At 46.7% G+C, this 21,585-nt stretch overlaps 1 protein-coding gene across 1 annotated transcript in view; it reads right to left on the bottom strand.

Moving 5' to 3' along the window:
• The window catches only part of LOC309558531 (uncharacterized protein), a gene marked incomplete at its 3' end in the record, with an annotated part of 160,454 nt that overhangs the window by 56,232 nt on the left and 82,637 nt on the right, over positions 1-21,585 (bottom strand). Inside the window, exon 4 of the mRNA XM_082261611.1 lies at positions 15,986-16,270. Within this exon, the coding sequence (XP_082117737.1) occupies positions 15,986-16,270 (285 nt within the window). The remainder of the gene's footprint in view (positions 1-15,985; positions 16,271-21,585) is intronic.

The following is a 21,585-nucleotide window of genomic DNA, read 5'->3' as shown; positions in this document are numbered from 1 at the left end:
ATCTTGTCTGCAGTCTCTGACCATCTCTAGCATCACGTCCGTAGTCTGTGACCATCTCTTGTATCATGTCCTCAGTCTCTGATTTCTCTTGTATTAGGTCCGTAGTCTCTGACCATCTCTTGTATCATGTCCTAAGTCTCTGACCAACTCTTGGATCATGTCTGCAGTCTTGGATCATCTCTTGTATCATGTCTGCAGTCTCTTACCATCTCTTATATGACGTCTGCAGTCTCTAACCATCTCTTGTATCACGTCTGCAGTGTCTGACCATCTACTGTATCATGTCCGCAGTCTCTGATCATCTCTTGTATCACATCCGCAGTCTCTGATCATCTCTTGTATCACACCTGCAGTGTCTGACCATCTACTGTATCATGTCTGCAGTCTCTGACCATCTCTTGTATCATGTCCGCAGTCTCTGACCATCTCTTGTATTATGTCTGTAGTCTCTGACCATCTCCTGTATCATGTCTGTAGTCTCTGACCATATCTTGTATCATGTCCGTAGTCTCTGACCATCTCCTGTATCATGTCCTCAGTCTCTGACCATCTCCTGTATCTTGTCTGCAGTCTCTGACCATCTCTAGTATCACGTCCGTAGTCTCTGACCATCTCTTGTATCATGCCCTCAGTCCCTGATTTCTCCTGTATTAGGTCCGTAGTCTCTGACCATCTCTTGTATCATGTCCTCAGTCTCTGACCAACTCTTGGATCATGTCCACAGTCCCGGATCATCTCTTGTATCATGTCTGCAGTCTCTGACCATCTCTAGTATCACGTCTGCAGTCTCTGACCATCTACTGCAACATATCCGCAGTCTCTGATCATCTCTTGTATCCCATCCGCAGTCTCTGATCATCTCTTGTATCACATCTGCAGTGTCTGACCATCTACTGTATCATGTTTGTAGTCTCTGACCATATCCTGTATCATGTCTGTAGTCTTTGACCATCTTCTGTATCATCTCTGTAGTCTCTGACCATCTCCTGTATCATGTCCTCAGTCTCTGACCATCTCTTGTATCATGTCCTCAGTCTCTGACCATCTCTTGTATCATGTCCTCAGTCTCTGACCATCTCCTGTATCATGTCCTCAGTCTCTGACCATCTCCTGTATGTTGTCTGCAGTTTCTGACCATCTCCTGTATCATGTCCCCAGTCTCTGACCATCTCCTGTATGTTGTCTGCAGTCTCTGACAATCTCTAGTATCCCATCCGTAGTCTCTGACCATCTCTTGTGTCATGCTCTCAGTCTCTGATTTCTCTTGTATTAGGTCCGTAGTATCTGATCATCTCTTGTATCATGTCCTCAGTCTCTGACCATCTCCTTTAGCAAGTCTCCAATCTCTTACCCAAACTTAAACACATTGATAATAGTATTAGCTATCTATTTATGCCAAAGGTAGAACTGTGCAGGGGAGGCAGAGAGTGCAAAAGGGGGAACTGTGATTAGAGAGACGGGGGGGGGGGGGCAGACTGCAAAGGGCACTGTGATAGGGGGGCTGTGAAATTTGTGCAATAAATATTCTTGGAAACATTACACATTTTTGTGGGTGTTTTTACATTGTAAATTTGGGCGGGTGCCAAATGCTCTAGGTACGCCACTGGCTGGAACCACTTCATTCATTCACTCATCCAGAGAAATCATATATACGCACAACTATACTCTCACTTCCTTGCCTCTTCCGGTATTCTTCTATGCCTTGTTGCATACAAAGTGACGTTTCTTTTCACAGCTTCCTTTGTCATTATAAAGTCACCCTAGTGGTGCGTATAATTCACTTGATAATCTTTTTTACATAATTTTATAATTATATAATTTTTTGTGGAATGACTTTGAAATATATATTTACAAATGTATATTCACACATGCATATCTCTCTATGAATATTTACACATGAATAAAGTGGTTCCAACAGACCCCTGAAGAAGGGTACACTTGAAACGTTTCGGGTCTCTTCTGGAATTCATGTATTCATACAGTCACTGAATTTTGACTTATTGTTGTTAGCCCTGATTTCTCTTTTTATCATGTTATGTTTTTCATTTTGTATATACATGTCTCATCATGACATTGTTTTTTATATGTTGATTCAATAAAATTACAATGCTTTTATATACGGTTGTACCACTTCTTGAATATTAAGGTCGCCCATATAATCCCACAATCTCAGGGGAACTCTTTTTTTGACATTTAACCACTTGCCGACCGCTGCATGACTATTTACTGCGGCGGTCAGCCCCAAACAGGCAAAGTGACGTATGACTACGTCACTAGCCTGTGAGCCTCTATGGGGCGAGTGCGCGCCGCCGGAGGCGCGCTCCCTCCCCCGCTCGTTCCCTAACAAGTCTGTGCATGTTACCGGCGGACCCGATGTCTGCCGGCCACTCACGATCTCCCCATGGAGAGAGAGAAAGGCAGGCGGCTGATGTAAACAAAGCCGCCTGTCATTCTCCCTGATGTAAGAACAGAGATCATACGATCCTGCTATGTAGGATTGTATGTCTCTGTGCTTACATCACTAGCAACACCCCTTTACAGTTAGAAGCACGCCCCTAGGGACACGCTTAGCCCCTGCATCACCAATAAAGTTAACCCCTTCCCTGCCAGTGTCATTTTTACAGTAACAGTGCATATGTATAGCACTGATTACTGTAGTAATGTCGCTGGTAACCCCAAAAGTGTCAAAAATGTCAGTCAAGGGTCCGATCTGTCTGCCGCAATGTCGGAATTTCATATAAAAAAATTAGAAAAATATTGTTATTTTTTCAAAATTGTCACTCTTTTTTTGTTTATAGCGCAAAAAGTAAAAATCTCACAGGTGATCAAATACCACCAAAAGAAAGCTCTGCTTGTGGGAAAAAAAGGACATCAATTTCATTTGGGTACAGCGTCGCACGACCGCGCAATTGTCCGTTAAAGTCACACAGTGCCGAATCGCAAAATAGGGCCTGGTCAGGAAGAGGGGAAAATCTGGAAATCAGGATAATATGGGATGATGGCCACCTGCATCCAGACATACATGACTAGACAAATCTTGTTCTATTTATTATGAATGGTACGGATGAAGGAATCTGCTAGAATTATTTTTAGCCTGAAGGCTGAACAAAGAAAGTCTATGATGGTATAGCCAGCTTTAAGAAGCTACAGGCAGAGAAGAAAATCAAGTCCCCTGTCAGCAGCTACAGATTGGCACCCTTGCGCGCTGTGAGGAAGCAGTGGTACCTCTGCCAAGGTCCAACACAAGCCAGCAATCAGCAAAACTCATGCCCCTGGCTGATTGGATTACTCTGAATCTGCAGGTGACATGCTGGATCACTACCAAGCCTGTAGCTGCTTTAAAAAAACTAACTGTAAGACATTAAAAACACAGTTTGTTCAGGGGGACCATAGAGATGATGTAATAGTTATGGTATATACTGTATCTTATTTTCCTGCCATTTGATTCCTTGGTCTTTCATCTGTATTGGAAGGTATTGCTAGATATGAAAACAAAACTGTTAGGTCATAACTGCCATGGAAATATATAATCACTGATCACTGACTTCATTGTCCAGGATTGCCGTATGTTGTTTACCCCTTCGCGCCCAAGGGTAAAACAAACCTTAATCCCATCCAGGTGGGTTATACCATGTTTTTTTCAGGACAAATTACAAATTAGGCTTTCATTTGGTGGTAAATGGTAAAGGATATTTCCTTATTTTGTTTTTGTTTTTTTATCAAAATGTAAACTGGCCCAAAATAGTTAAAAAAATAATTATTTTTTAAATGTAGCTATATATTTTTTGCTACCACCATAACCTTCCACCAAAGAGCAAGCCAAATTAAATTGTCCTGCTCTTGACGATTGCAGAAATACCACATATGTCATTTGTTTGAACCAGTAATACAGCCCACAAACAATAGTGCACATTTTTCTTTGTTTTTATCCTGGCTAAAACAATTTGACACTGACTGACACAAATACTACTGCTTCAAGACCGGGCCTTTTTCTGACACTTGTTGTTTGCAAATAAAAATCATTATTTTTTGCTTAAAAATTACTTAGAACCCCCAAACATTATATATACAGTGGGTACGGAAAGTATTCAGACCCCCTTAAATTTTTCACTCTTTGTTATATTGCAGCCATTTGCTAAAATCACTTAAGTTCATTCTTCTTCCTCATGAATGTACACATAGCACCCCATACTGACAGAAAAACACAGAATTGTTGACATTGTTGCAGATTTATTAAAAAAGAAAAACTGAAATATCACATGGTCCTAAGTATTCAGACCCTTTGCTGTGACACTCATATATTTAACTCAGGTGCTTTCCATTTCTTCTGATCATCCTTGAAATGGTTCTACACCTTCATTTGAGTCCAGCTGTGTTTGATTATACTGACTGGACTTGATTAGGAAAGCCACACACCTGTCTATATAAGACCTTCCAGATCACAATGCATGTCAGAGCAAATGAGAATCATGAGGTCAAAGGAACTGCCTGAAGAGCTCAGAGACAGAATTGTGGCAAGGCACAGATCTGGCCAAGGTTACAAAAAGATTTCTGCTGCACTTAAGGTTCCTAAGAGCACAGTGGCCTCCATAATCCTCAAATGGAAGACGTTTGGGATGACCAGAACCCTTCCTAGAGCTGGCTGTCCGGCCAAACTGAGCTATCGGGGGAGAAGAGCCTTGGTGAGAGAGGTAAAGAAGAACCCAAAGATCACTGTGGCTGAGCTCCAGAGATGCAGTCAGGAGATGGGAGAAAGTTGTAGAAAGTCAACCATCACTGCAGCCCTCCACCAGTCGGGGCTTTATGGCAGAGTGGCCCGACGGAAGCCTCTCCTCAGTGTAAGACACATGAAAGCCCGCATGGAGTTTGCTAAAAAACACCTGAAGGACTCCAAGATGGTGAGAAATAAGATTCTCTGGTCTGATGAGACCAAAATAGAACTTTTTGGCCTTAATTCTAAGCGGTATGTGTGGAGAAAACCAGGCACTGCTCATCACCTGTCCAATACAGTCCCAACAGTGAAGCATGGTGGTGGCAGCATCATGCTGTGGGGGTGTTTTTCAGCTGCAGGGACAGGACGACTGGTTGCAATTGAGGGAAAGATGAATGCGGCCAAGTACAGGGATATCCTGGACAAAAACCTTCTCCAGAGTGCTCTGGACCTCAGACTGGGCCGAAGGTTTACCTTCCAACAAAACAATGACCCTAAGCACACAGCTAAAATAACGAAGGAGTGGCTTCACAACAACTCCGTGACTGTTCTTGAATGGCCCAGCCAGAGCCCTGACTTAAACCCACTTGAGCATCTCTGGAGAGACCTAAAAATGGCTGTCCACCAACGTTTACCATCCAACCTGACAGAACTGGAGAGGATCTGCAAGGAGGAATGGCAGAGGATCCCCAAATCCAGGTGTAAAAGACTTGTTGCATCTTTCCCAAAAAGACTCCTGGCTGTATTAGATCAAAAGGGGGCTTCTACTAAATACTGAGCAAAGGGTCTGAATACTTAGGACCATGTGATATTTCAGTTTTTCCCTTTTAATAAATCTGCAACAATGTCAACAATTCTGTGTTTTTCTGTCAGTATGGGGAGCTGTGTGTACATTCATGAGGAAGAAGAATGAACTTAAATGATTTTAGCAAATGGCTGCAATATAACAAAGAGTGAAAAATTTAAGGGGGTCTGAATACTTTCCGTACCCACTGTATATATATGCGCAGCAGCCATTTAAATGCCATTATTTTTTTGAAAAAACACATTAATTAATTAAAACAAAAAAAAAAACACAACAGTAAATTAGCCCAAATTTGTTTCAGTAATGAGAAAGAGGATGTTACGCTGAGTAAATAGATAACTAACATGTCATGCTTTAAAAACTGCGTATGCACATGAAATGGCGACAAGCTACGGTACTTCAAAATCGTCATAGGCGAAGCTTTAAACATTTTTACAGGTTACCTGTTTAGAGTTACAGAGGAGGTCTAGTGCTAAAAATTTTTCTCTCACTCTAACGATCATGGAGATACCTCACATGTGAGGTTTAAACACCGTTTACATATGTGGGCGTGAATTACGTTTGCGTTCACTTCTGCTTGGGAGCTTGGAGGGATGGGGCGCTTTAAATTTATTTATTTCTTTTCTTATTTATTTGACTTTTTATTTCTACACTGTCCCTTTTTTTATTACTTTTATTCCTATTACAAGGAATGTAAACATCCCTTGTAATAGAAATAAGCACGACAGGACCTCTTTATTGAGAGATCTGGGGTAAAAAAAAAAACCTCAGACCTCTCATTTACCTTTTAAAAGCGACAAAAAAAAAAAAAATGACATTTTGCCTTTAAGAATGAAAAAAAAATCATCCATTTAAGGATGAGAGGCAGAAAAGTGACGTCAGATGGCGCTCCAGGCCCCCAGGGACATAGAGCCGAGTGGGGGCCATCTTGCCCTCACTTGGCTTCCTGCCTAGCGATCAGCTGCACCAGATGGTTTCCCGGGTTACCAATGGCTCCGGTAAGTTTTGTTTTCTGTTATTTTGAAAGTTTAAATGATGGAAATAAAATCTAACTTTTGTTGACATATTATAAGAATGTCTAATCTGTAATTTGATGCCTTTTAGAGATGTTTCCATCTTTCCTTGGCTTCTTTATGCACATTAATACAAATTTTTACCTGGGTGCCTAAACTTTCGATCACCACTGTATATGAAAGCCGGCGGCCTGCTATAAATAAAGGTAACGGGATTATGGCAGCTAGCTGCTGCCATAACCCCAGTATTTAAAGTCAAAGTAATGACGTATATTTACAGTTAGGCAAGGGGTAAAAAAAAATAAAAAATCTGTCCCAAAAAAACTGACCCTGACCTTGACCTTCAACCCTGACCCAAACACTAACTCTGGCACTGACCTAGACCTTCTTTTTTTTTTAAATCATTATTCATTTTTTATTTTTTTTCTGCACACTTTTTTGTTTCTTTCTCTGCAACTACAAAGAAAGATACAGCGCATCTCTCTGGTCCATTCACAGAGACAGAAAACACGGAGGCGGGTTTCACAGTGACTGATCACTGTGATAGCCAATCAGAGGCTATCACAGTGATCAGGTGACCCAGAATCCTTAGTTTCGGGCCCCCATCGTTAGTATGGGCTGCGGGGCTCAGGGTGATGCCGTGTGGCGTGCTCCCCACAGAAAAATGCCCAGTCCAGTGGGATCGCATATTTGTGTGACGTAGGCGCCAAGGGGTTAAAAAAAAAATGGATTTTTGTCTTACCATAAAATCCTTTTCTCTGATGTTCATTGACGGACACAGCTTCATATCTTCTTTGACCCTTGGGTTATGCTGCTCTCCATTGGAGTAGGACTAGGCAGAAACACATTTGATTACGCAGTCCCAGGGAGTATACTTCCCACTTCCTGCTATAAGGCTTCAGTTTGTAACAAGCAGTGTCAGAAGAATACATAACCCAACTCAACAGAGGGGTGGGTGCTGTGTCCGTCAATGAACATCAGAGAAAAGGATTTTACGGTAAGACAAAAATCCAGTTCCCTTTCATTCATTGATGGACACAGCTCCATATCTTCTTTGACCCTTGGGACGTTCCAAAGCAGTGTCAACACGAGGGATGGGAAACACAGCAATGCACATAATTCCCAAAAAAGAGCTAAACATAGCCAACCACTCAACCAGGAACAACTGGAGCTCACCAACCAGAAAAAATACACCCTTAAGAGGCAGGATGCTCTGCAACAGCAGCCTGCAAAACTTTGCAGGCGAACGCAGCATCCGCAGATGCGAGTACATCCACCTTTTAAAACTTTGTGAATGTATGCACAGATGACCATGTGGCAGCCTTGCACACCTGAAACACTGACGTCTGATGACGGAAGGCCCAGGAGACACTAAGCACCCTTGTAGAATGCACCTTAAAGGAAAGGGAAGGGAGGATCCTGACCCCTAATGGAATAGGCCTGCACCACCGTCTGCCTGATCCATCTGTAAATGGTCACAGCAGATGCGGCCTGCCCCTTACAAGATCCATCCGTAAGGACAAACAAGGCATCCGATTTTCGAACCGACTCAGTCGCCGCCAGTTACACCCTGATTGCCTGAAACACAGCCAGGGAATGCAAAGCAATTTCTTTAGGATGTTTCGGCTTAGGGCACAAGGAAGGCAACACAATGTCTTCATTCAAGTGGAAACCCAGGACGACCTTAGGAAGGAAGGACTGACAGGGACGTAGCACCACTTTGTCCCTGTGAACCACCAGGTAAGGTGACCAACAGGACAACGCAGCCAGCTACGACACCCTGTGTTCAGAAGTAATAGCCACCAAAAAGGCCACCTTCTGTGACAGAGTAAGCAGAGGAAGGTCATAAATATTTCCAAAAGGCGGTTTTTGAAGAACCGACAGTACCAAACTGAGGTTCCATGGAGGTACCAGAGACCTTACCGGAGGAGCTAAGTGTCGTATCCCCTGGACGAAAGTGTGAACCGAAGAATTTTCAACCAATGGCCGTTGGAAAACAAATTGCCAAGGCGGAAATCTGGTCCTTGATGGTACCCAGAGCCAAACGTTGATCTACACCTTGTTGTAGAAACTCCAGCAGACGGGACACCGAAAAGGAACGGGGATAAACCCCCCCAGGCTCACTCCAAGAAATGTACGCCCTCCAAACTCTATGATAAATCTTCCTAGAAGTAGATTTTCTAGATTTTAACAGTGTAGGAAGCACCGAATCCAACAACCCTCTATCCTTCAGTACCTGGCTTTCAATAGCCAGGCTGTTAAAGCCAGCGACTGTAAAGCAGGATGGAAGCTCGGCCCTTGAGACAAAAGATTTTCTCTGAGAGGGAGTCTTCAAGGAGCATCTGCTACCAGCCTGCGTACCAAGACCGGCGAGGCCAGTCTGGAGCCACCAGAATGACTGGAATCCCTTCTGCCTGGATTCTGCGCAGAAGATTTGGCAGAAGCTGTAGTGGAGGAAAAGCGCAAATCAGACAATACTGACCCCAAGGGGCCACCAGAGCATCGGCGCCTTCGGCTAAAGGATCCAGAGATCTTGCCACAAACCTCTGAACCTTCCAGTTGAGACGACAGGCCAACAGGTCCACATCAGGAGTCCCCCTCCGGAGACACAGTTGTTGAAACACTTCCAGGTGAAGAGACCAACGCCTGTCAAGGTAGTCCGCCTGCCAATTTTCCACCCCTGGAATGTGCACAGCAGAGAGGGCTGGAACATATTGTTCTGCCCACCTTAGAATGCCAGCTACTTCTGGCGGCTAGGGCACTTTTGGTGCCCCCCTGATGATTGACATATGCCACAGCCATGGCATCGTCTGATTGAATTCTTACCGGGCACCCATGCAGATGATCCGTCCACAGGGGCAGGCAAAGCCTGATCGCCCGAATCTCCAGGAAATTGATCGGCAGACTGGGCTCCTCCCGAGTCCTAACCACTTGAGCCAAATACGTGCTCAAGACACCTCCCCACCTGGACAGGCTAGCGTCCATGGTAACCACTGTCCAGTACAGGGGGAGAAAAGACTTCCCCTGGTTAAGCGCCGGGGAACGGAGCCACTATATCAAGGATCCCCTTGCACCCCTGCTCAACATGATCAGATTGTCCAGAGACTGAGGGTTCTTGTCCCATTTGGCAAGAATCTCCTTTTGCAGAGGCCTGGTATGGAACTGAGCAAATGGAACTGCCTTCGAAGCTGGAGACCATCAATCCCAGGACTTGATTGCAAGTCCTGAGAGACGACCAACGGATGAACAGCAGTTTCGCCTTCGGAAGAAACACCCTGGCTGAGTCTGAATTCAAAGTCAGGTATTCCAGGTTTATGGACGGAGTCAGAGCTGATTTCTGAAAATTCAATGTCCAGCCGAATGTCTTGCAGAGTGCGCACAGTGATGTTTAGATTGTCTTTTAAGACAGATGGAGACTCTGCTCGCAGAAGGAGATCGTCCAGGTACCCCAGTACCGCAAACCCCCTCTGCCTGAACAAGGCTAACACCGGGGGCCAACACTTTTGTGAACACCCGAGGAGCGGAGGCGAGACCAAAGGGTAATGCCACGAATTGATAATGCGAAGAAAATGCTGGTGCCCCAACATATATTGGGATATGAAGGTAAGCGTCCTTGATGTTGATAGACGCCAGAAAATCCCCTTGATGAAAGGATGCCACCACCGTGCAAATGGACTCCATCCGAAATTTCTGAACCCACACAAATCGATTCAGGGTCTTGAAATCCAAGATTGGACAGACCTTGTCTTCCTTCCTGGGAACAGTGAACAGATTTGAATAAAATCCCTGAAAACGTTCCAACTCTGGAACCGGGACAATTACTCCCTGTGATAGCAGATCCTGCACTGCTCTGTAAAGGCCCTGCAGCTGATCCGGGGACAGGTGCAAGTTGGCAGGAAAGAACCTTGCCGGAGGCAAGGACCGAAATTCGATCTTGTAACCGAACCAAATCAACTCGTTGACCCATATGTCTTCAATGAGAGAGGTCCAAGGGTCTGGAAAGAAGCGACGACGTCCCCCCACTTACAGATGCGGATGAGGGCGCCCCTTCAGGCAGAGGAGGGCTTGTTCGCGGAACCAGTGAAACCCACTTTTGACTTACCAGCCCAGGGCCTCTTGGAACCTCCTGCGAAGTTACGGGTGGACTTTTGTCCCTTGTCCTGTGAGCCCGTGGGACGTTTGTAAGCCGAGAAGAAAGGACCATGTTTATGATGAGGCTCTTTGCTCTTGGCAACCTGTGGAAGCAAAGTACTCTTACCTCCCATAAGACCTTTAATGATCTCTTCCATAGAAGCTCCGAACAGGTGGTTTCCTACAATAGGGAGATCAGTCAACACCTTTTTGGAAGCCTGGTCCGCAGATCAGTATTTAAGCCAATCATGCAGCGAAGTGTCACAGCCGTCACAGACACTCTACAGGCTAAAGGGGATGCATCCAGAGAGGCATCGAAGATATACTGTAACCCCTGAATCAACTGATCCACCAGCTCAGGAGGATGTTGACCCCCTTTCAAATCCTGGCGCAGAAGCTTTGCCCATTCTGTTAAAGTCTGGGAGACCAAGGTGATGGCAAACACCGGCTTCAGCATTGAACCTGCCATGGTGTAAAGGTATCGGACCAGAACATTAGCTCTCTTGTCCACCGAGTCTTTAAAATACAGGGAATCCTCCACTGGAAGAAGCATGGCTTTATTCAATCTGGAAACCTGAGAATCCACCACTGGTGGAACTGTAAGTTTCTTCAAAAGGGGCTCTTCATAAGGATACCTCCTAGCGAAAAGCTTAGGCACCCCAACCATGCGTTTAGGGGATCCCCACTGACTTGAGTCAATCTAGTTGAAATAGGCAGGAAAGGGGAACACCTTAGTCACCTTGGATGGTCTGCGGGTACCAAATTGTGCCGCTGCAGCATTAGTTGTGCCCTCCAATTTTAAAGTTTCTCGTTCTGAGACAATTAGTGTCTCCAAAAGCACCTCTTCAAGCGTGGCTTCAGTGGAAGAGGATTCATCCTCACTGTCAGAGCACTCAGGGTGCTTGGACCCATACCCAGTGGGTTGACTCGCATCCGCGATGGCCAAATTCACCTCAGAATCTGAGGCGGCAGAGGATACAGGTGAAGGCAGGGGGCGCTTCTTGCAAGGCCACTTTGAAAGGGTCATATCTACTTTTGACACTAGTGACTGCAGAACTGCTGTCATAGCTACCAGCGCAGACCAAGACCTAGAGGGTCCAGCAGCTTCCGAGAGTGGGTCAGGTGGTGACACATGCTCCAGAGACTCCATGGTTAACCCAGAGGCCATCTGCAATATTGTGAAAGAAAATGCAATAGAAAACCCCCTTCACCTCAGCAGCGGTAGTTCAAGTCTCAACTCACCAGCGGCGCTGCTATAGCAGAAAGAGGGAGCTGTACCCACAGGGACTTGCCACCACCAACTTAGGGAAGGATGCAGAGTGCCAAGCTGCTTGCCATGCTGCGATCAGAGAGAAGGAGGAAGCGCCGTCACCATCACTAGAGGCCCACCGCTGCATCACCTCTCCACAGGCTACAAGAAAATGGCCGCCGCATTTATTTCAATGGGAAACTCTGAAAACATGGCGGCCAGACTACACAAACATGGCCGCCGGAGCTTCAGAACAGCCATCCACAGTAAAATGGCAGCCCCCACCCTGACATTGCCATATAAAAGTTTTTTGTGAGCTGCCACTAGCGTGCTCTCTCTCCCCCCCCCCCATCCAACATCGCATGACCCCATACCTGAAGATAGCCAGGCAGGCCCTGTTAGTGAGGGGGGAATACCAGGCGGGAAGGAAGGGCACATAGTGGGCCTACCAACCCAAGGAAAGGGCCCGTATCCACCCCAACATTTCCCCAGAGGAGAAAGAGGGGGGGGCACAACTTACCACACCGGGGAAGCGAGCAGGCACCACTCCGGGCAGTCCACCACACCATCTTGGAATAAGGGTGCTGTGGCCAGAGGTACGCTGCGACTCAGGTTGTGACCAGGGCTATGCTTCCTCACGAGGTGTTTCACTCACCGGCCAGCGCCCGCCCAGTGGGGCTATGCCGCAGGCAATCTAGCGCGGAGCTAAAGTTGGGTCACGCTCGCTGCCCAGACTAGGAAGACCGTAAGGATCTAGGATATCCAGTGCGTCGCCCAGTCCGGCAGTTGATTGTAGTTCTCACAGAAACACAAATAATAATAAAAGAAGAAGAAAATTGCATTTAAAAAGGAAAAAGTGCCAGGACCAGAGATCCCAGCAAGGAACTAGGTCTTTACTCCTCACTAGGCAAAAAAAAACTGAAGTCCTATTGCAAGAAGTGGGAAGTATACCCCCTAGGACTGCCCTAGGGGCACAGTTAAATTTGTTTCTGCCTAGTCCGACTCCTATGGAGAGCAGCATGACCCAAGGGTCAAAGAAGATATGGAGCTGTCTGTCAATAAACGAAAGAGAAAATACATTTTTATTTTGATGCACCGGGGATGAATTTAGCTGATTTAAACCAAAAGTCAATATATCTTTAAACATCCCACAGCTTTAAAATGGTGGGAAGTGTACATCTATAGAAGGGGGCTACTTTAAATTGGGGTGGAGAGAATCAAAAGGATAGGTGTACTTTAATATATCCCACAACTATGTAATGAAAGAGCATGCATTAATCATTGTAGACCAGTTGTTGGTAAATCTAAATGAGATTGTAATGTGTGTAACCAGCTTAAACATGTCTTGCCTGCAGATAACATATTCCAGAAATGATTGCCTACAGTCCAGGGACATGCGGTGAGGTCAGTGGCTGGTGAGGCACTGGCTAGTATCAGAGCCGGATACATACAGGTTACATATTCACAAGTTACGCATTTGATTCTCCTTATGTAGGCGATTGAAGTTCTACTAGTTATACTCATTTAACAAAAATATTTACAAACGCTATCTCTTTTAGACCCCGTTTACACTGGGGCGACCTGTCAGGCTACCTGGTTGCCTGACAGGTCGCCATAGGTCGCTCGCCATAGAGAAGCTATGGACCCGTTCTAATAGGAGCGACACAAGTCGCTCCGACTTAGAAAAAGGGTCCGGAGCTTCTTTGGGGCGACCTGGAGCGACCTGCATTGACTTCAATGTTATGAAGTCCGTGACGGCCGCTCTGAGGTCGCCCCGGCAAGTCGGATCGCCCCAGTGTGAACGGGGTCTAAGATGTTTTTTGAGATTTCACTGGTCAGGTCTTTAGTCAATTGGCTTAAAAACCCGCACGTCAGGACGCAGGCAGTCAATCAGATTCCCCCAGACAAATAAGCGTCTGGTGAAAGAAATCTATTGGACAGCAGATTTTTATTTTTTATTTCTGCATTCTGTAACAGCGCTGTAAATGCTGAGATCTCACTGGTCAGGTACACGGCTGGTACAGAATGCAGAAACAATAAATAAAAATGAAAATAGAGCTACCAAAAGTCCTGATTTTATTAAAACAAGTCCTTATGTTGGTTAAATTAGTAAACTATGAGAATCAATAAAAGTGCCAAATATGATCTATGTAATAAAAGAATAGAACCGGAACCATTCTCTGATTATATAAATTATATACGGCACCTTCATTAGTTCTCATAGTTTACTAAATTAACCAACATAAGGATTGGTTTTAGCATATGTTATCGGCGTTTAAACCACACATGTGAGGTATTGCCGCGATTGTTTCAGTGAGAGCAATAATTTTAGCACCAGACCTCCTCTGTAACTCTAAACATGTAACCTGTAAAAATATTTAAAGCGACGCCTATGGAGATTTTTAAGTACTGAGATGGTGCCATTCCACAAGTGTGCGCAATTTTAAAGCATGACATGTTAGGTATCTATTTACTCAGCATAACATCATCTTTCATATTATACAAAAAAATCGAGTTAACTTTACTGTTATTTTTTTCATTCATGAAACAGTTTTTTTTTTTCAAAAAATCACGTTTGAGAAATTGCTGCGCAAATACCGTGCGACATAAAAAGTTGCAACAACCACCATTTTATTCACTAGGGCGTCTGCTAAAAAAATATATATAATGTCTGGGAGTTCTGAGTAAATTTCTAGCAAAAAAAAAATACCATAACTAAGTAATATACAAATAAAACTATTATATATTGTTTTTAAGGTAATTTGCTATATTTTAAAAAACTGTACTCAAGCAGGTGGCTTAAAGGACAAATTACTGAAGTTATCATTTCAAACCAGTAATTTCACAGTAATAGATACAGTATCTTACAAAAGTGAGTACACCCCTCACATTTTTGTAAATATTTTATTATATATTTTCCTGTGACAACACTGAAGAAATGACACTTTGCTACAATGTAAAGTAGTGAGTGTACAGCTTGTATAACAGTGTAAATTTGCTGTCCCCTCAAAATAACTCAACACCCAATAATGTCTAAACCCCTGGCAAAAGTGAGTACACCCCTATGTGGAAATGTCCAAATTGGGCCCAAAATGTCAATATTTTGTGTGGCCACCATTAATTTCCAGCACTGCCTTAACCCTTTTGGGCATGGAGTTCACCAGAGATTCACAGGTTGCCACTGGAGTCCTCTTCCACTCCTCCATGAAGAAATCACAGAGCTGGTGGATGTTAGAGACCTTGCTCTCCTCCACCTTCCGTTTGAGGATGTCCCACAGATGCTCAATAGGGTTTAGATCTGGAGACATGCTTGGCCAGTCCATCACCTTTACCCTCAGCTTCTTTCGCAAGGCAGTGGTCATCTATACAAGCTGTACATTCGCTACTTTACATTATAGCAAAGTGACATTTATTCAGTGTTGTCACATGAAAAGATATTATAAAATATTTACAAAAATGTGAGGAGTGTACTCACTTTTGTGAGATACTGTAAATAATAAATTATTATGTTATACCATTTAGCACATAATATATTATTTTGCTTGATTATAAAAGTACCTTTTAAGCAGCAGCAGATTCTCCCTCTTAACTGCGTGAGAAAAACATGGGAATATGGGTGAACCTTATACCCATAAACCCATGTTTTTTCCTTGTATTTAGGAGGGCCGGGCTGGAAGGGAGCATTTGTCTTTTAGACACATGTCCCCTTCTTTGACACTGCAGTGAGAGGAGAGCCTCCACTGCAGCATTTTTACAGGACAGCTTGGACCAATAGTGCTTTACCATTGGTCCATGGCTCCAAGCTGTCCATGGAGCTTCTTGTCAGAGGCACTGTGAGCTCATCCTCTGAGTCTGCTGCAAACAGCATGTACCAGGCAGCTTGAAGCCCCAAATTTTGACCAGGGATGGGGTAGGACTTCTGCTACATACCCCCCAAAAATTTGACCTTCGAAGCTCAAAAAACAATTTTTTTAAGGTTTATGGCAAGCGAGGCTCTGCCTCACCTGCCTCCCCTTACTGAATGTCCCTGCTACAGTCAATCAATAATAATCTATAAATGTCATTAACTGACTTACTATATCCTTGGACCTCCAGGGTCTTAGTGACCGGACTGTTTAAGGCCTCATGTTGAATATTACAGGAGATCCTTTTTGGTACGTTGTCTTCCTTAATATTAATCCGATAATAAATTTCCTTTTTGAAAAGACCATCCTCAATTCCTTGGGACAGATTTGCCATTTTCTCATCCACCAACCAATTTATAGACAGTGGTTCCGGGGAGAATCCTCTTGCATCACATACGTAAAGATACTCATAGCCATCTGCTGTCCTTAAAGAAGTGAGTTGCACTTTTGGGGCCGCTAAAACAAAAAAATGTAAAGAAAATCAAATGAGAACCCAATTCAAATTATTGTAAAGTTTACCTGAAAGTGATGTACATGTACACTTGATATGATTGCAGTTGCACTTTTAATGAAAGATAAAACGGAATTTTTGTAAAATCTTACCTGTAAAATTCCTTTCTCTGAGTCCTCCGACAGTCGCCGCCTCTTCATATTCGTCACATATGGGGACTTTGCTCCGAAGGAGTAGCTAGGCAACAGAATATGTTAACATTAAAGCTTTTAACATATCCCACCCTCAAGGGGTGGTCCCCTCAGTCAATACCCTCCTACTTCCTGCAACCATATCTCAGTTTTAGTGGAATAGCAGTAGAGTATACAACCAAACCCCAAAAGAGGGGCGGGGGCGGCGACTGTCGGAGGACTCAGAGAAAGGAATTTTACAGGTAAGATTTTACAAAAATTCCGTTTTCTCTTACGTCCTCCGACAGTCGCCGCCTCTTCATATTCGTCACATATGGGGACGTCCCAAAGCAGTGCAAACATGAGGGGTGGGAAACACATCTGCGCCGAAAGGCAACGCAGTCTCCGCATCAAAGAAAGGAACCTTACCAAAGGAAGGAAACCAGCTGGGCTATGGTAAAAAACAATTGCTCAACAGGAGCAACATCCCAGGAAAAGACAAATAACCAGGGGATAAAACGTTATCCCAACAGCCAGAGGTCCCCAACAAGGGACCCTAGGGAATTGCCGCACTAAGAACCTTGCGGCCAAAGGAAGCATCCGCCGATGCCTGAACATCTACTTTGTAGAATTTTGTGAAAGTGTGTACGGTCGACCAGGTCGCCGCCTTACACACCTGGGCTACAGAAGCCCCATGACGACAGGCCCAGGACGTACTCAGAGATCTAGTAGAGTGCGCCTTCACAGGCACAGGGGGAACCTTCCCCTGCAAGGCATACGCCTGTTCAATGGTCTGCCTGATCCATTTGGCGATGGTAGAGGCCGACACAGCCATGCCCTTCCGAGGACCCTCAGGAAGAACAAACAAGGAGTCCGTCTTTCGAAAAGACTCAGTCGATTTAAGGTAAACCCTTATCGCCCGAACAACATCCAGAGAATGTAATCTCACCTCCTTAGGATGTTTAGGCTTCGCGCACAGCGAAGGCAAGACAATATCCTCATTAAGATGGAAATCCGAAACTCGTTTCGGCAGAAAAGAAGGATTAGGTCGCAAGACCACCTTATCCAAATGAACAACCAGATACGGAGACTTGCAGGACAAAGCTGCTAGCTCCGACACTCTGCGAGCCGAAGTGATCGCCACCAAAAAGGCGACCTTTTTGGACAACATAGACAACGAGATCTCCCTGATCTGTTCAAAAGGAGCACGTTGCAACACAGACAGAACGAGATTCAAGTCCCAAGGGGGCAGAGGATCCCTCCTAGGAGGAACCAGATGCCGCACACCCTGAATAAAAGTGCCAACCAAGGAGTTGGAGGCCACGGGACGTTGAAACAGAACGGCCAGCGCAGATACCTGACCCTTAATCGTAGCCAGCGCCAAACTCTGATCGACACCTGTTTGAAGGAAGGACAGCACTCGGGAAACCGAGTATGTGCGGGGTGAAAACCCCCTGGACTCACACCAGGCAAAATAGGCCTTCCAAGTACGGTAATACACCTTCCCCGAGGAAGACTTCCTCGCGTTGATCAAAGTATGAACGACCTCTGGGGAGAGACCCTTCTCCTTCAGGACCTCGGTCTCAACAGCCAGGCCGTCAAAGCCAGAGACTGTAAAGCAGGATGGTATATCGGTCCTTGAGACAGGAGATCGTCTCGAAGAGGCAGACGCCACGGGGCGTCGACCACCAGATTCACGAGGTCTGCGTACCAGGACCGGCGAGGCCAGTCCGGTGCCACAAGAATCACTGTGCTGCGTTCCGAGTGTAACCTGCGAAGGAACCTGGACAGCAACTGAATCGGTGGAAAAGCGTACAACAGCTTGTACTGATGCCACGGGGCCACTAACGCGTCCGACGCGTCTGCCCGAGGGTCGCGCGTCCTTGCCACGAACCTTTTCACCTTGTTGTTGAGACGAGACGCGAACAGGTCCACATCTGGAAGACCCCACTTTGCGCACAACATCTGGAAGACAGCCGGGTGGAGAGACCATTTCCCCTGATCCAGGGTCTGGCGACTCAGATAGTCCGCCTGCCAGTTCTCCACCCCCGGAATGTGCACCGCCGTTATCGCCGGGACATGAGTCTCGGCCCAAGACAGAATGTCGGCCACTTCTCGAGCCGCTCGGGCACTCCTGGTGCCCCCTTGGTGGTTGATGTAAGCCACCGCGGTGGCATTGTCCGTCTGCACCCGAACCGGGCAGCCCTGCAGCCGGTCCGTCCAGCGATGAAGACAGAGATTTATCGCACGTAATTCCAGAATGTTGATCGGAAGGGAGGACTCCCCCTCCGACCAAGTTCCCTGGGCGGACAGAACGCCCAGAACACCACCCCAGCCCGACAGGCTGGCATCCGTGGTGATTACCGTCCACGAGAGAGGACGAAACGACTTGCCCCCGGACACCATCGGGGACTGGAGCCACTACAGAAGGTCTCTTCTGGTGCGATGACTCAACGAGATCTGAAGATCCAGAGATTGAGGTCGCCCGTCCCACATGGACAGAACCTCCGCTTGGAGACCCCGCGTGTGAAACTGTGCGAAAGGAATCGCCTCGAAGGCCGAGACCATCAATCCCAGACATCTCATGCACGTCTGCAGGGACGAGCGCGGAGTATCCCTGAGGGACCTGACTTCCTCCTGAAGAGTTCTGAGTTTGTCTTCCGGCAGGAAGACCTTCGCCTGCACCGAGTCCAGGATCATTCCCAAGTAGGGAAGACGAACCGACGGACTCAGTGTCGACTTTGGAAAATTTATCGTCCACCCAAACTCCTGCAGAGTTTGCATCGTGACAGACAGGTCCTTCTCCAGACCCTGGCTGGTCGCAGACCGAACCAGAATGTCGTCCAGATACCCCAGGACAGAAATGCCCTGGGCTCTCAATAATGCCAGAACCGGTGCAAGCACCTTGGTGAAAACCCGCGGAGCCGAGGCGAGACCAAAAGGCAACGCCACGAACTGGTAGTGATCCTCCGCAATGGCGAATCGAAGGTACCTCTGGTGACCCTCGAATATGGGGATGTGAAGGTACGCATCCTTCAAATCGATGGAGGCCATGAATTCCCCCGGAACCAGGGCAGCCACCACCGACCGCAGGGATTCCATGCGGAACTTGCGAACCCGTACCGAGCGGTTCAAAGCCTTCAAGTCCAGAATTGGACGAACCTTGCCCTCCTTCCTGGGCACGGTGAACAGATTGGAATAAAACCCCCGAAATCTGTCCCGATGAGGCACCGGAACCACCACCCCCTGAGCCATCAGGTCCCGCACCGCCAGGTGCAGGTCCCGCAAACGCTCTGGAGATAGTTGGAGATTTGAGGGAAAAAATCTGCTCTCCGGCCGAGAGAGAAACTCGATCTTGTAACCAGATCGAACGATCTCCTGAACCCATCTGTCCCGCACGCGGGCCAACCAGGGTTGAAGAAAACCGAGCAAGCGTCCCCCCACCCCAACACCGGGTAAGGGCGCCCCTTCAGGCCGCACTGTTGTGGGCTGCAGGTCCGGAGTGACCGGACTTCTGTTTCCCAGTCCAGGGCTTCTTTGAGAGCCTTGACCTTTGAACGGTTTGCCCTTGTAGTGCGACCGAAAGGCACGAAAGGACCCCTGAGGGGGCCGAAAATTAGCATGCTTCTTCCCAGAAGCCCCCTTAGCCTTGGGGAAATGGGGCAAGAGAGTGCTCTTACCTCCGGTGATTCCCTTAATCAACACATCCAAGGACTCCCCAAAAAGGCGAGACCCTTCATAAGGAAGATTGGCTAAGGTCTTACGTGAGGATTGGTCCACCGACCAACATTTTAACCAAACCAAGCGGCGAGACAACACCGCCACGCTGTGTACACGTGCAGCCAACGGGACCCAGTCCAAGTCCGCATCACACAGATACATGACACCCTGGTGGATTTGATCCACCATATCCAGGGTCGCCGACGAGGCCGATTCGGCCACTAGGACGCGCCTAAGCATCTGCGTCCAACTTGCGACAGCCTGGGCCGCCATGAGAGAGGCAAACAGAGCCTTAAGCATAGAACCCGTAACAGAATAAGTGTGACGGGCAAGAGACTCCAATCTCCTATCCGTGGCATCACGGAACACTGGGGAATCCTCTGCAGGAATCGCAGTGGATTTGTTTAAAACCGCAATTGCGTGATTTACTGGGGGTGGCACACACCACCTTTCATCAGTGGAAGGTGAGAAAGGATAACGCAGCTTGAACCTACTTGGTACAGCAAAAGGTTTGCGTAGATTGCGCCATTGTTCCTTAACAGCGCGCTGAAAATCATCATTGCAGGGAAAAACCTGCGGCGTTCTGCGTTTTCTCTGCGTCCCATAAGCCGCCAAGGCAGTGGGGAGACACACTTCATCCTGCAAACGCAGCGTTTGTTTTATGGAAGCAATCAAATCATCCATGATTGCAAGCTCTTCAGGCGAGCCAGGGGGAGAATTATCAACCCCTTCAACTTCAGCCTCCACCTCGGACCCCACTAGATCCAGGGAGGAGCGGGACCCCGATAAGGAAGCCCCCGCCATAACCACCCCATCACCTTCATCCTCAGAATCAGAGGAAATAGCAACTCTGGGTCTTTTAGTAGATTGAGCAGCCACCAGCATCTGCACCTGAGCAGCAAGGCCAGCCACAATAGTGGCTAAATCCCCCCCTGGGGGGGAAACAGCGGTCCCCTGGCTTTCCACCAAGGCGGTAGGAAATTTGCCCTCCTGAGAATCCATTGCCCCAATATTCCGGATAATAAAGGGTTAACTGCCCCTTTAACAAGCGCGGGGAGCGCAGCCCACCGCACCACACACAAGCACAAATGAGACCCCCACAGGGACACAAAACTGACACAGGCAATGGATAGTAAGGATAAGACCTGAGGAGACCCTCGCCGCTGCTGCTGCCTCGATCGGTGTTCCTGCAGAAGAGGAAGTGATGCTGCCAGGGCGCTCTATGAAAGCCTATGGGAGGCTACAAGAAAATGGCCGCCATGCCTGTAAAACATGCGGCCGGAGCGAGGGTAGGCAAAATGGCGTCTTTTGGCGCCGAAACCGCCGCTCCACAGTGCAGTAATGCACACATGTCTGTTCATAAAAAAACATGTCAGATCGCCGCAGCGATCGCTGTATAGTGCCCAAACATGCCACAAAACATGCCCCAC

Source organism: Pelophylax lessonae (assembly GCF_965119305.1).
Source record: "Pelophylax lessonae genome assembly, chromosome: 6".
Classification (NCBI taxonomy): domain Eukaryota; kingdom Metazoa; phylum Chordata; class Amphibia; order Anura; family Ranidae; genus Pelophylax; species Pelophylax lessonae.
Note: the sequence above shows the minus strand (reverse complement) of the source record. Positions and strands in the feature narration are given on the sequence as shown.